We start from the raw sequence: 13,114 nt of genomic DNA on the forward strand, positions 1-13,114 counted from the left end.
TATCTGGCAAAACTTTGGATGCTACAAATAGTCCTTCGAAATATTTACAAGTGACTCTTTAAATCATCAGACATGAATATACATGAATATGGACATTTATCCATGACAAAGAGAAGTTACTCCTCTTTATTGTGTATATAAGCAATAAACCTGTCATATGACATCATATTTGAAGTTTCAACAACAATAACATAATACTTTGTGTATCCTTGAACCACCCTTCCCAAGTATAACAAATACTTTTATTTTCTGTGTCAGAAAAGGAGGTTCTATTTTTTCTTATTCATGTTGAACTTAAAATAGTATGTCAACGGAAAAGTGGGAACTAATTTCAATGCCTAATGCATTGCTTTGAATCATTTCATACAATTTTTTATTGATTTCCAAGTCACACCTTTTTCATCAGTACTTCATAAACGTTATCCGCACCCTTCCTGGTGTCATGCACAATTCCATTTTATCTCTCTCCCTCTCCTTTTGAAATGTCTGTCCGTGCTATGATGAGGTCCAACATGCAGACAAAGCAATCGTATGCAACCTAGAAATGCCTTCTGAAACTCCTTTTGCAGGATGATAACAAAATTCTACCAGCATATCCTGGCATTGGCATTTGCTGTAAATGAAATCAATGAGAATCCAGAGATTTTACCCAACATCACCCTGGGTTTCCATATTTATGACAGCTACTATTTTGAGAGGATGGCATATCGCACCGTTCTGGACTTGCTCTTCAAAACACAAAGATTTGTCCCCAACTATCGCTGTGGCCCAGAGAAGAACCTAGTAGCTGTGATTGGAGCACTTGGGTCTGACCTCTCCTTCCACATGGCAGAACTGTTAGGAGCCTATAAGATCCCACAGGTGAGAAACATGATGGAGGATGGAAAGGTTTTGTTTAATTCTTTGCTATTTATATGCATATCTCTATTCTTACTATTGAGATGACTGTTCTGAAGAGTCAGAGATATTGTTAATGGAAACAAATGGATATAGGTCATATAAAAATGGCTCAAGAAATTCAGGAGATAAAGATTACAGTTGTGGAGAATAAGATTCAATCTCTGTTGGACCCTGGAAATCCACTGGGTAATTCTGGGCAAGTCACATTCTCTCAACCCCAAAGGTAAGGAAAGCATCACCACCTAGAACATATCTTGCCAAGAACACCCTGTAATATCTTCCCTTTAGGGATGTCAGTGGTCAGGAATGACTTCAAAGAACACAAATGCCATAGAAAGGATTCAGGGGGTCTTACAAACGAAATCTTTATCATGCTTTACTCTCAGAAGTGGGTAGACCGCAGTTCTTTGAAAAGCTGCTCAATTACATATGCAACCAAATGAAAGGGAATAACTAAAACACAATAATTTCACTTCACTTATAGTTTTTTTTAAACTGAACCATTGTACACTGTATTTTAGCTTGCATATGGATCATTTGCATCTCAAGAGAGTGAGGCAACACATGTTTTTTCCTTCTACCGCATGAGTCCAAATGAATTCCATCAGTACATGGGGATTATTCGTTTACTTAATCACTTTGGATGGACATGGATTGGGCTGGTGGTTGCAGATGATGAAAGTGGAGACCAATTTTTGCAAGTCATAGAGACCTTGTTTGCTCAAAATGGAATCTGTTCAGCCTTCACGCAAAGATTGCCACGTCATGGTCGTTTGACTGAAGTGCAGGATAACAAATTTGTGAAAGTAATGGTAGATGGTAATGCCAGAGTATTTCTTATGCATGGTGATGCTGTGGTGGTCACGTGGATGATCACATTCCATGTTTTTTTACTTCCTGAGGATATGAAACCTGTATATTTGGGAAAGCTGTGGATTATGACAGCCCAGACAGAGATTATTGTAACAGGGGTTACAAAGATAATGGACTTTCAAATCTTCAGAGATACAATATCCTTTGCAGTTCACTCAGAGGAACCTCAGGGTTTCCAAGCATATCTTCAGAATGCAAAACCTAACCGTATAGAAGGAGGTGACCTTCTTAAAGAATTCTGGGAACAGGTTTTTGACTGTACCGTTCCAAATCCTCAGGAGCCAATGGAGACTGGCAATAAATGTACTTGGGAGGAGAAGCTGGAGATGGTTCCTAGCTCGGTTTTTGAAATGAGCATATCTGGTCACAGCTACAGCATCTACAATGCCGTGTATGCTGTGGCATATACTCTCCATGCCATGGGATTGTGTAGAGTCAAACACAGAATGATGTCAGGAGTTAGAAGAGTTGTATGTCAAGAGCTCCAGGGTTGGCAGGTAATCTTTCCAACATGAAGAGTTTTGTAGAGAGTTAAATAGCCTCCCAGTTAGCTGTACAACATGCTACAATGATGATGTAGTAGTAATATTACTCAGAGTTGCCTCAATATTATATGTCTGTGCATTAGAAGTGCAGTAGTCCTAATACAGTGGAGTCTCAATTATCCAACATAAATGGGCTGCCAGAACGTTGGATAAGCAAAAATGTTGGATAATAAGGAGGGATTAAGGAAAGCGTATTAAAGGTCAAATTATTATGGATTTTGGTTTCTGATTTTAATAGGCATTGTTTTAATTACTGTTTTAATATTTTTTAATGTTTTGATTGTTTTATGATGATGGCATTGTATGGTGCTTCTGTGAGGTCACCCTGAGTCCCCCCTCGGGGGTGAGAAGGGCGGGGTATAAATATAAGAAATAAATAAATAATAATAAATAAATTACATTATGATTTTACTAATAAAGCACTAAAACATCATGATTTACAATAAATCAACAGGAAAAGCAGTTCAATACATGGTAATATTATGTAGTAATTACTGTATTTATGAATTTAGCACCAAAACATCGCAATGTATTGAAACAGCTGTGGATCTACGCGGGAGGCAGGCTGTGTTGGATAATACGGAATGTTGGATGAGCGAAGGTTGGATAAGCCACAGGCCCGTAGCGAGGGGGGTTTTTTAGGGGTTCAACCCCCCCCCCCTGAAATGTTTCAGACTTTTTTTAAAAAACCTGGTTTATTCATGAATTTTAACTGGTTAACCAAATCCCCCTGCTAAGTCTATGAGATGCAAAAAAATCAAGAGTCCCTCCAGAACTGCAAGCACTATCTCAAGCAAATATTAGCAATTTATTCACACTGTCATTACTTGCAGCAATAGCCGATGTAGTTGTTGTGGTACAGCTGTACCAGGAGCTCCAACTTTATTTGCTTTGTATTAAATGTTTGCTTGCAGTCCTAGGTTTCAGGAACTCTGCAGATAGGTGGCTTCTTTGGTTGCAGTCATAGGGCAAGTCACCTGTCCATCATTGTTAAGTTTTGGTCCCGCCCCTTGCGCAGGGCAATTGGGAAGGGAGCCATTTTTAGTTAGTCTCATCAAGGTAAGCTTATGTATAGGATGTGTGCAAGCTTCACCTGTACAAAAGCTTCAACCCTTAAGACCTTCCGGGGGAGAAAGGTCTTAAGAGTCTCCAAAGAATTTCCAGGAAAACAGCCCTAAAGACCAAAGAACTCCAGCTGGAGAACATCTACTGCCTTGCTGGTAGGTCCACTCGGCGTTGGAGACGCAGTTCGACCCGGTAGCGGAGCCCACATCAGTAAGGGTTAGATTACAGTCAGCCTGGGAGAAGTTAAAAAGGGGATTTTCCTTTAAAGAAGAAGTTATTGAAGACAGTTGCCTGTTCTTCGTGGGCAAGATTAGGAATTCACCAGTTGCCTAAAAGCTTGGAATCATTTGCTTAACTTTACTGAAGACAAGAGAAGTTTCTGTTTGATTGTTCATTAGTAAAAGACTTTGTTGCACTTCTCAAGCCATCTAAAGACTGTTTGTGGTGGAAAACTCTGAGAAGTTCTCTTTAGGCCCCCTGGCTTCCCACTGGGCTAAGGTTACACATCCTGTTCTAAAGACAATTATTTACAGGCCCAGCGGGCGACAGAACAGTAGTGAAGCAACCAAGTTGGGGGGGGGGGATGTTGAATGCTCTCATTAAGGAGGCCAGACTTGGTAGAGGTGGTTGACAAGGACGGAGCTGCAGGCTATTGAAGGCTGCTCTGCCCCATGCTGTGCTCTTTGCTTCAGCGTGAGCTAGGAGGCAGGTTTCAAACCCCCCTGCGAAATGTTCAACCCCCCCCGCTGAAAATTTCAGCCCCTCCCGAATTTTTTTTCTGGCTACGGCCCTGATAAGCCAGACTACTGTAATCGCATGCAGAATAATAACTGCAGCAGCTTTGAAACTCTCAGCCATTTGTATCCACAGTGGCTTCTGAGAGAAGTCAAAAATACAACAGAAAGAACAAAGGAAATGATCAAAATGCCATGAGGGAATAGTACTTCCAGGCTAGCTCTCTCTTTTGATTAGTATTCATACAAGTGAATTAGAATGAAATGCTTTTGAAAACACAAATATCTGTATGTTTCACTTTTTGTTCATAGCTTCATTCCTTTCTTCAAGCCACTTTTTTTAACAACACAGCTGGAGAAATCATATCATTCAATGATCATGGAGAACTGATTACTGGATTTGACGTAATGAACCTGATCATGTTTCCAAACAATTCTTTCTTGAAAACTAAAATTGGAATAGTGAATCCCAATGATGAGGATGGAAATCGATTGATCATTAATGAGGATATGATGGAATGGCGTGCAAGGTTTAATCAGGTGTGGATTATTTTAAACTCTTGAAGGACACTTCTTTAGCAGCCTAGGTGATCTCATGTGATTCGCTAGCTTCCATGGTGAATTGGGGGGCATCAGGGCATCCACCCCACACCTGGCTTTTTGGAAAATGGAAAACTCCATAACTTTTTGGAGATTTTATGATTTTTGGAAACGCATGACCTTGTAAGAAATCACAACCTTTTGAAAAATGATGCCATAACCTCTTGGCAAAAAGCATGACCAGTTAGAGTCATAACCTATTGGGAAAAATGGCATTCAACAGCATTCATACAAGGCAACTAGGTTTCTCACTGTTAAACTGATGTGCCTAGCTATGTCTTTGGACTGTTAGGGACAAAGATATGCCAGTGCACAAAAACACATTCAGCAGAGTTTCAGAAGTGTTCTTTTTAGTTGCCCCAAAACATCTATTCTCCCTTAAAATATATTTGCCTTTAAGTCATGCTCTCAAGATTCCAGGCACCACTCCCACAATCTGGAAAACTGCAGGAATACCCAACCCCCTCTACCAAAGCCTCCAAAGCCCTTAGAAAAGTAAAATAAACTTACCCGGTTCTCCCCCTGCCCTGCTCTCCTGGTGCGTCATTTCTACGTGCCAGGAGAGCTGCTCCAAGAGTGTACTGGAGGCTGGGTAAGTTATTTTACTTTTCTAAGGGGTCTGAAGGCTTTGGGGGAGGGGGTAGGCCCTCCAGTTGTTCTCGTGGGCCAGTCCCTTGACAGCATGTGAACACCCACCCCAGAAAGCGTACACTTTCTGGGGTGGGTGTGTACAGGCCCCCAGGAAAATCTGTGTTTTTAAAATGCGGGTTGTCCTGGGATAAATGCCAGTCTGGATCCGCTCTTAATTATCTAAGTCAACACTCAGATAATGTGGGATTTTCTGTCTTGATATTCTGGGATATAGGGCTGTATGGAGTCCTGAACAATCCCAGTTTTAATCACATGGTCTGCAGCCCCTCCTACAACAATGAGTTAAAGTAAAATTGCATACCAAAACACACATATACAATACAGTAAGCAATCTGAATTATATACATAACAAATAACTAGTAGAGGCTTGAGAAAGTTTCTATTTCCCACACTTCTGGCAGCTGACGCTTCCCTGTTCACAGGTTGGGAAGAATTACTGTGTGGTAACCCTATCGTTTGCCTGTTATCAGTAGCTCCTGATAACTTAATTACAGAGAGGTGATGGATGGCCACACGTGTCACACTACTTTGAGCTATAAGAATTGTCCCCAAATGATCATTTTATGCTACAGTTCCAGTTCACCACCTCCATGTGTTAAAGTCTGTAGTCGTGAACCTCCTTCTTCTCTTCCCACAAAATCTCCTTGTTTTTATGGGCAGGTGCTTCCCCTCTCTACTTGTAGTGCCGCCTGTCAGCCAGGTAATCTAAAGACAAAGGAGGAAGGGAAGAAATTTTGCTGCTTCAATTGTCTCCCATGTCCAGAAGGGAAAATTTCTAATGCAACTAGTAAGTAACAAAAGAAATCTAAAATTCAGACATAGAGAGTCAACGAAGAGGCTCACCTATCAATAGGGTTGTGTGATGATGAGGGTTTCCAACCTAAAAATGGTTGGTTGTGGTTTTAAAAAAATGAGCAAAAATTGAATAAGTTAGTGGATTACATTAAAATATTTAAAGTGTTGAAAACGCAAATAAAAGAATGTGATATACTTTAAATAATATCAGCAGAGGATATCAATATGGAACATGAATTAGAAAATTCTCTTCAAAAGGGACAGCTGAGAGGAGACATGATGGCCATGTATTAATATGTGAGAGGAAGTCATAGGGAGGAGGGAGCAAGCTTCTTTTCTGCTGCCCTGGAGACTAGGATGCAGAACAATGGCTTCAAACTACAGGAAAGGAGATTCCACTTGAACATTAGGAAGAACTTCCTGATTGTGAGGACTGTTCAGCAGTGGAACTCTCTGCCCCGGAGTGTGATGGAGGCCCCTTATTTGGAGTCTTTTAAACAGAGGTTGGATGGCCATCTGTCGGGGGTGCTTTGAAGGTTTTTTTCCTGCTTGGCAGGGGGTTGGACTGGATGGTCCATGAGGTCTCTGTCTTTCTATGATTCTTCAGTACATGCTAATTCACAGTAATGAACATCAAGCTTTGGGTTTGTGGGGTTAAATCTCAGACATTGATTGGTTGGGCCATTGTGGTTAATAAAAGGTGTAAAGTGCTTCTATACCGTGAAATAATACCTCTGTGGAATTACGGGAGTTGTGGTTTTACAAGGTGTATATCCTTTTACGCCTAAGAGTGCTAGTAGCCTTGCTAAACTACAGATCTCACAGATCTTGAGCACTGAACCAGAGCAGTTAACGGAGATGCATTACAGCATTAATTTTACAGTATAGATGAAAGGAAAGAAATAAATCCACTGGATATTTTAATAATGTATAGTAAACCTGACCAGAAAAATATACAGTAATACTTTGCTCAGGATTACCTTCAGATACAGTCGGAGACTCATCAGCTTCCATTTCAAATACTTTCTTAAAGTCAATGTATTGTCGAAGGCTTTCATGGCTGGAATCACTAGGTTCTTGTGGGTTTTTTTGGGCTATAGAGCCATGTTCTAGAAGCATTCTCTTGTGATGTTTCGCCTGCATCTATGGTAAGCATCCTCAGAGGTTGTGAGGTTGTGAGCATCTTCAGACGTTGTGACCGCATAACCTCTGAGGATGCTTGCCATATATGCAGGCAAAATGTCTGGAGAGAATTCTTTTAGAACATTTATTTGTTTATTTCCAGTATTTCTACCCCATCCTTCCCAACCCCTGAAGGAGGACTCAGGATGGCTTACATTTGGCACAATTTGATGCCATTAAATATAACAAGGCAAAAGAACAACAATTAAAACAATAACTAGAACATTAGCTCTAGCTACCGCCCAGTCTCGAACCTTCCGTTTCTGGGCAAGGTGGTTGAGAAGGCAGCAGCAGAACAGTTGCAGCAGTTCTTAAATGACACAGCCAGACTCGATCCCTTCCAGTCCGGCTTCCGTAGGGGGTATGGGACGGAGGGAGTATGGGATGGAGACTGTGCTAGTTGCCATCACAGATCAACTCCGCGGCCAGATGGATCAAGGTAGATCAACGGTGCTTGTGTTATTGGACCTCACAGCAGCATTTGATACAGTTGACCACAATCTATTGACCCACCGCCTAGCCATGACTGGGGTTAGGGGGATACCCCTTAAATGGGTGTCCTCCTTCCTCCAGAATCGGGGACAGCATGTGCTGAGGGGAGGGATGGTTTCCGAGAGATCTCCGCTAACTTGTGGGGTCCCGCAGGGAACTATTCTCTCTCCTCTATTATTTAACACCTATATGCGACCGCTTGCCTGACTGGTGCTGAGCTTTGGGCTTGAGTGCCACCAGTATGCTGATGACACTCAGCTCATTCTGGGGATGGAGGGCCGGCCGGACTCTGTACCTGAAAATTTCCATCAGTGCCTTGAGGCTGTTACTGGATGATTGCATGCCAGCAGGTTGAGGGTGAATCCAGCGAAGACGGAGATCCTTTGGCTGGGCCATCCGGGTGGGAGGGAGATCAGCTGCCTACCCTGGATGGCGAGACACTATGTCCGTCATCTTCTGTAAAAAGCCTTGGTGTCTTGTTGGACCCTCTGCTCACAATGGAGGCTCAGGTCTCTGCTGTGAGCAGATATGCGTTTTTCCATCTACGTCAGGCTAGGCGACTGGCTCCCTTCCTATCTAGAAATGACCTAGCTATGGTGATCCAGGTGACGGTCATCTCGAGGCTTGACTGATGTAACGCCCGCTACATTGGCCTTCCTTTGTCAGTGATCCAGAAACTGAAGCTGGTGAAATATGTGGTGGCTCGTCTTCTCGCCGGGGTGCCCGCGAGGTGTCGTATCACCTCAGTTCTACAACAGCTGCACCGGCTTCTGATCACTTTCAAGGTGCTGGTACTAACCTTTAAGGCCTTATATGGTCTGGGGCCGGCGTACCTGAGGGCCCGCTTATCCCCCTACCAACCCCAGAGATTACTTCGGTCCGAAGACCAAAATTTGCTTGAAGTCCCCAACATCCGGACTTACCATCTGTCATCTACTAGGCAGAGTTCCTTCTCGATTGTGGCCCCTTATTTATGGAATGCCTTGCCAGTTGAAACCCGAACCATCCGAGAGCTACTTGCTTTTCGGAAAGCCTGTAAAACCTTTCTTTTCTGACAAGCTTTCGATGGGTGGATAACTCGGGACTATGTCTGTTCTAGTTTTTATTGTATTATAAAGTTGGTTGTATTGTTTTTAATCGACTGCTGTAAACCGCCTCGAGCCAAATTGGGAGTGGCAGTATACAAGCCAAATAATTAATTAAATAAATAAATAAAAACAGTATTAACTGCCGTATCACCATTCCAGTCAAATTCCATATCCAAAGCGCTATTTATACCTGCTGTACAAAAGCCTGGTCTCAAAACCACGACTTCAATTTCTTCCTAAAATTTCTTCCTAAAAGTAAGGAGGGATGAAGCTGATCTTACCTCATTGGGAAGTGAGTTCCACAAGTGGGGGGCTATAGCCAAGAAGGCCCTGTCTCTCGTCCCCACGTATTTGCAACGCTGGCGGAAGCGAGAGCAGGGTCTCCTGGTAGATCTTAAACTGCAAGGCGGGCCATATAGCCCGAAAAACCTACAACAACCCACTTTTGGATACATTGTACATTGCCCATGTGAAAGCATTGTCATGAATGACTTTTCAATGATTTTAAAGCATAGGTTCTTTTTATTGCAGTTTCCAGTGTGAGAAGGTATACTAGATTACAGAAAACATTTAGACAAAGAATGTCATTGGACATACAGACCTACAGATTCTATGCAGCTACATTGGATTTACAATTACATTGGTTAACAAACAAACAAAGGGGAATAACATTTTCACTCAACATTCAGACCACATGTACACGCATTCATCCACATGCATCCAAATATTACCATATCCTTTCTCCCTCCTTGGAGAAGCAGCTGTCAGGCCAGACCCTCATTTCCTGCAGCCTGCCAAGGCATAGTTCCATAACTTCCATAAAGCCAAAACTTCACAATGCTGAGATGCCAAAACTTCTTTCCCTAAGAACAATGCCAAGGACCAGATCTCTGTTTTCCATACAGCAGAACGTGACTCCCTGCACAAAATCCAAGACTCCAAATGCGCACTCCTTCCTCTTCCCTTGAGAAAGAAGGCCAAAGTGACCAGATTGCTCCCGTGCAGATCTGCCACTCTCAGAATACACCATCTCTCTCCTTCCATGGAGCAGAGCACGGCGGGTGGAACAGACTCCTCGGTCTGCCACGATTTGAGCATTATTAGACTTTTATAGGAATATTCTGTTGATGTAGACCCAAAGTTGTAAACTAATGATAGACATCTTCCATCCTGGATCCATCTCAGTTTCCTGGCCAGATGTTGATCTTCTTGATTGGTGTTGATCTTATGTTGACTTCCTTCTTGACATAAGGAAGGTTGCAAACATTTCCTTTATCACTGTCCCAGTTCTTATCACAGTTTACTCTTCAGATCTCATTAGCAGGTTTTAATCACAAAGCAGCAAGCAGGTAGTTAGCCATTGCAGGCCTTAATATTATACTGATGTTTCCAAAATTATTAACTCCAACCACACATCCTTCCACTCTTCCATTCATTCACACACATCATTTTAAATTCACCTTTATCAAATTTGCACATTGAATTTCTTGTGACAGCATTAATTCTTTTATTTCCCTCCACAGATATGAACGAATGCTTTGAGTGTCCAGAAGATCAATATCCAAGCAAAAGCAAAAACAGATGCGTTCCTAAAGATATCTCCTTTCTGTCTTATGATGACCCCTTAGGGATTGGTGCTGCTTCAGTTGCTGTTTTATTTTTCTTGATCACCGCTTTGGTGTTAGCCATTTTTATTAAGCACCAAGATACTCCAATAGTGAAAGCGAACAACCGGGACCTCTCCTACATTCTCCTCATTTCCCTTCTTCTCTGCTTCCTCTCTTCTTTCTTATTCCTTGGTCGACCTGGCAAAGTGAGTTGCTTTTTGAGGCAAGCGGCATTTGGCATCATCTTTTCAGTGGCAGTTTCTTGTGTATTCGCCAAAACTATCACTGTGGTTGTAGCTTTCATGGCTACCAAACCAGGGTCCAACATGAGAAAATGGGTAGGGAAGAGGCTAGCTAATTCAATTGTCCTTTTTTGCACTTCGATACAAGTTGTTATTTGTATAGTCTGGCTAGGGAGTTCTCCTCCATTCCCAGTTTTGGATATGCATTCATTAACCGGGCTAATAGTTGTGGAATGCAATGAAGGTTCCTTCATCATGTTTTACCTTGTCCTAGGTTATATGGGACTACTTTCCATCATCAGTTTTACAGTAGCTTTCCTTGCTAGGAAGTTGCCTGATAGTTTTAATGAAGCCAAGTTTATCACCTTTAGTATGTTGATCTTTTGCAGTGTGTGGTTGTCTTTTGTCCCAACTTATGTGAGCACTAAAGGGAAATACATCGTAGCCGTGGAGATCTTCTCTATCTTAGCCTCAAGTGCTGGACTACTGACATGCATCTTTTTCCCGAAATGCTATGTTATTCTGTTGAGACCAGAGTTAAACAACAAGGACCATCTAATAAAGAGAAAGAACTGAAGCATCTGACCCTGTCTCGTAATATGTAATATGTAATAACCACAATCTATATGTCCTAAATTCATGTGATGGCAAACCAAAGAACGAAATCTGCTGTTGAATGATTATTGTTGATCAACAGCTCGTTATCTCTTTTTCCAGTGTGTCGTTTTGGATGTAGTCTGATTTGCCCTTTCTGGGTTGGATCTCACCAAACTAAGGACCACTTCACACACACACAGTGGCAACTACGAAAGCCGTTAGCATGCATTAAGCCCAATGGTAAGGCTTTTGGAAAGCCATTGTTTTATGTGCTGCCTCACTGCATAGCGCTGCCCCACTTTGCCATCACATTGGCATTGGCATCATGGATGCAGCCTTGCTCTGGCAACACAGAAACCTCCCATATTGCAAGCTCAAGGCTGCCCATTGGGGAAAGCTGTGCGCATCTTGCTTCCCCCAATGTGATGGTAGAGTGGGGCAGTGCTACATGGTGAGGAGGACAAGGAAGCATTGGCTTCCCAAAATCCTCACCATTGGGCTTAATGCACACCCAGCAGCTTTCGTTGTTGTCACCGAGTATGTGAAGAGGCCATTAATGAAGCTCAGCATGTTTCCATATATTATGATTCGATATGATGTCAAATGATATTGCTATGTATGGTATTATTCCTGCTCAAACAATCTGACACCTTCTCTAATTTTCATCCATATTGTGAGATAAATCATATTTCTGAGATGTGGGTAGGAAGTATGTACAATATCTCCCCTATTCTACAGCACTTAAAAGCAACTCAGATTTCCTCTGGTGGCATAGGAGGGTTCTTGTCTTGTTGCAGATTCATTTCCTTTCTCTGTGGTTCTTGCACAGTAATACACTCCAGTATTTTCAGTTTCAGGATGTTCATTTGCAGATAGAGCATTTTAAAGGGATTATTCCTGGAAATAGGAAAGCGGCCTTTCACTGTGTCATCATACAACTGCTCACCCCCCATCAGTATCTATTAGGCTTAGTTGATCAAGAAAAAATTTGGTTCTAAACACGTTTCGTATCCAGGGGGGCACCAGGAAGTCTGAGAGGATTTCCAAAATGTCCAATTTTAAAGTTTCGATATTTACAAAATTTCATAAACATATGAATTGATTCGTTAATGGCGGACACGATTGCGACGCAATACGCGAAAAAAACCTCCAAACAGGACAGGGGGAACTTCTGAAGCTTCCCTCTCCCTCTGTTGTTGACTGTTGGTGATAAAACTAACAACTAACCAAAACCAAACTATGTTACATTATATTATAGTATTATAATATTATTATATTATATTATATTATTGTATATTATATTACATTTTTATATTATATATCATATATTATATAATTATATAATAATATTATTATTGTATATTATATTATAATATATTATATATATTATATTATATATATGATATTATTATATTATATTATTTATATTATATTATATCTTTCTTCTTTGCATTGATGGCTTTGTGAGGTGGGCATGGTGGGAAGGTGGTTGCAAGGTGGGAAGGAAAGCTGAGAGAACAGCTGTTCCTGAAGGCCACGCCCCCCCCCCCCCCCCCCCCAGCATTTACGATTCACTAGCGGAGTCGTATGGAAGATGGCTTCGATATTGCAAAAACAGTTCCAAGTTGCTAAATCGCATCAAAATTGCTTCTAAAGGTGTAAAAATAACGAATAAATAACGAATTAAGAAATTAACGAACTAGATCAACCAAGTCTAGTATCTATTCTTGCAATCTGTTCCAG

At 41.6% G+C, this 13,114-nt stretch overlaps 1 protein-coding gene across 1 annotated transcript; it reads left to right on the forward strand.

The window, feature by feature from the left end:
- The first annotated feature begins 1,484 nt into the window (after nt 1-1,484).
- LOC137097335 (vomeronasal type-2 receptor 26-like) lies at nt 1,485-11,350 on the forward strand. Its single transcript, XM_067469763.1, has 4 exons — nt 1,485-2,270; nt 4,430-4,657; nt 6,029-6,155; nt 10,449-11,350. The coding sequence occupies exons 1-4, from the start codon at nt 1,485-1,487 to the stop codon at nt 11,348-11,350; spliced, it is 2,043 nt and encodes a 680-aa protein (XP_067325864.1).
- Nucleotides 11,351-13,114: the final 1,764 nt, after the last annotated feature.

Source organism: Anolis sagrei, chromosome 6 (assembly GCF_037176765.1).
Source record: "Anolis sagrei isolate rAnoSag1 chromosome 6, rAnoSag1.mat, whole genome shotgun sequence".
NCBI classification, from domain to species: domain Eukaryota; kingdom Metazoa; phylum Chordata; class Lepidosauria; order Squamata; family Dactyloidae; genus Anolis; species Anolis sagrei.

Coding starts and splice junctions, on each gene's coding strand:
- LOC137097335 (XM_067469763.1), top strand. CDS start 1,485: ATGAGTCCAAATGAATTCCATCAGTACATGGGGATTATTCGTTTACTT. Junction 2,271..4,429: donor AAGAGCTCCAGGGTTGGCAG/GTAATCTTTCCA, acceptor TTTTGTTCATAG/CTTCATTCCTTTCTTCAAGC. Junction 4,658..6,028: donor GGCGTGCAAGGTTTAATCAG/GTGTGGATTATT, acceptor TTTTATGGGCAG/GTGCTTCCCCTCTCTACTTG.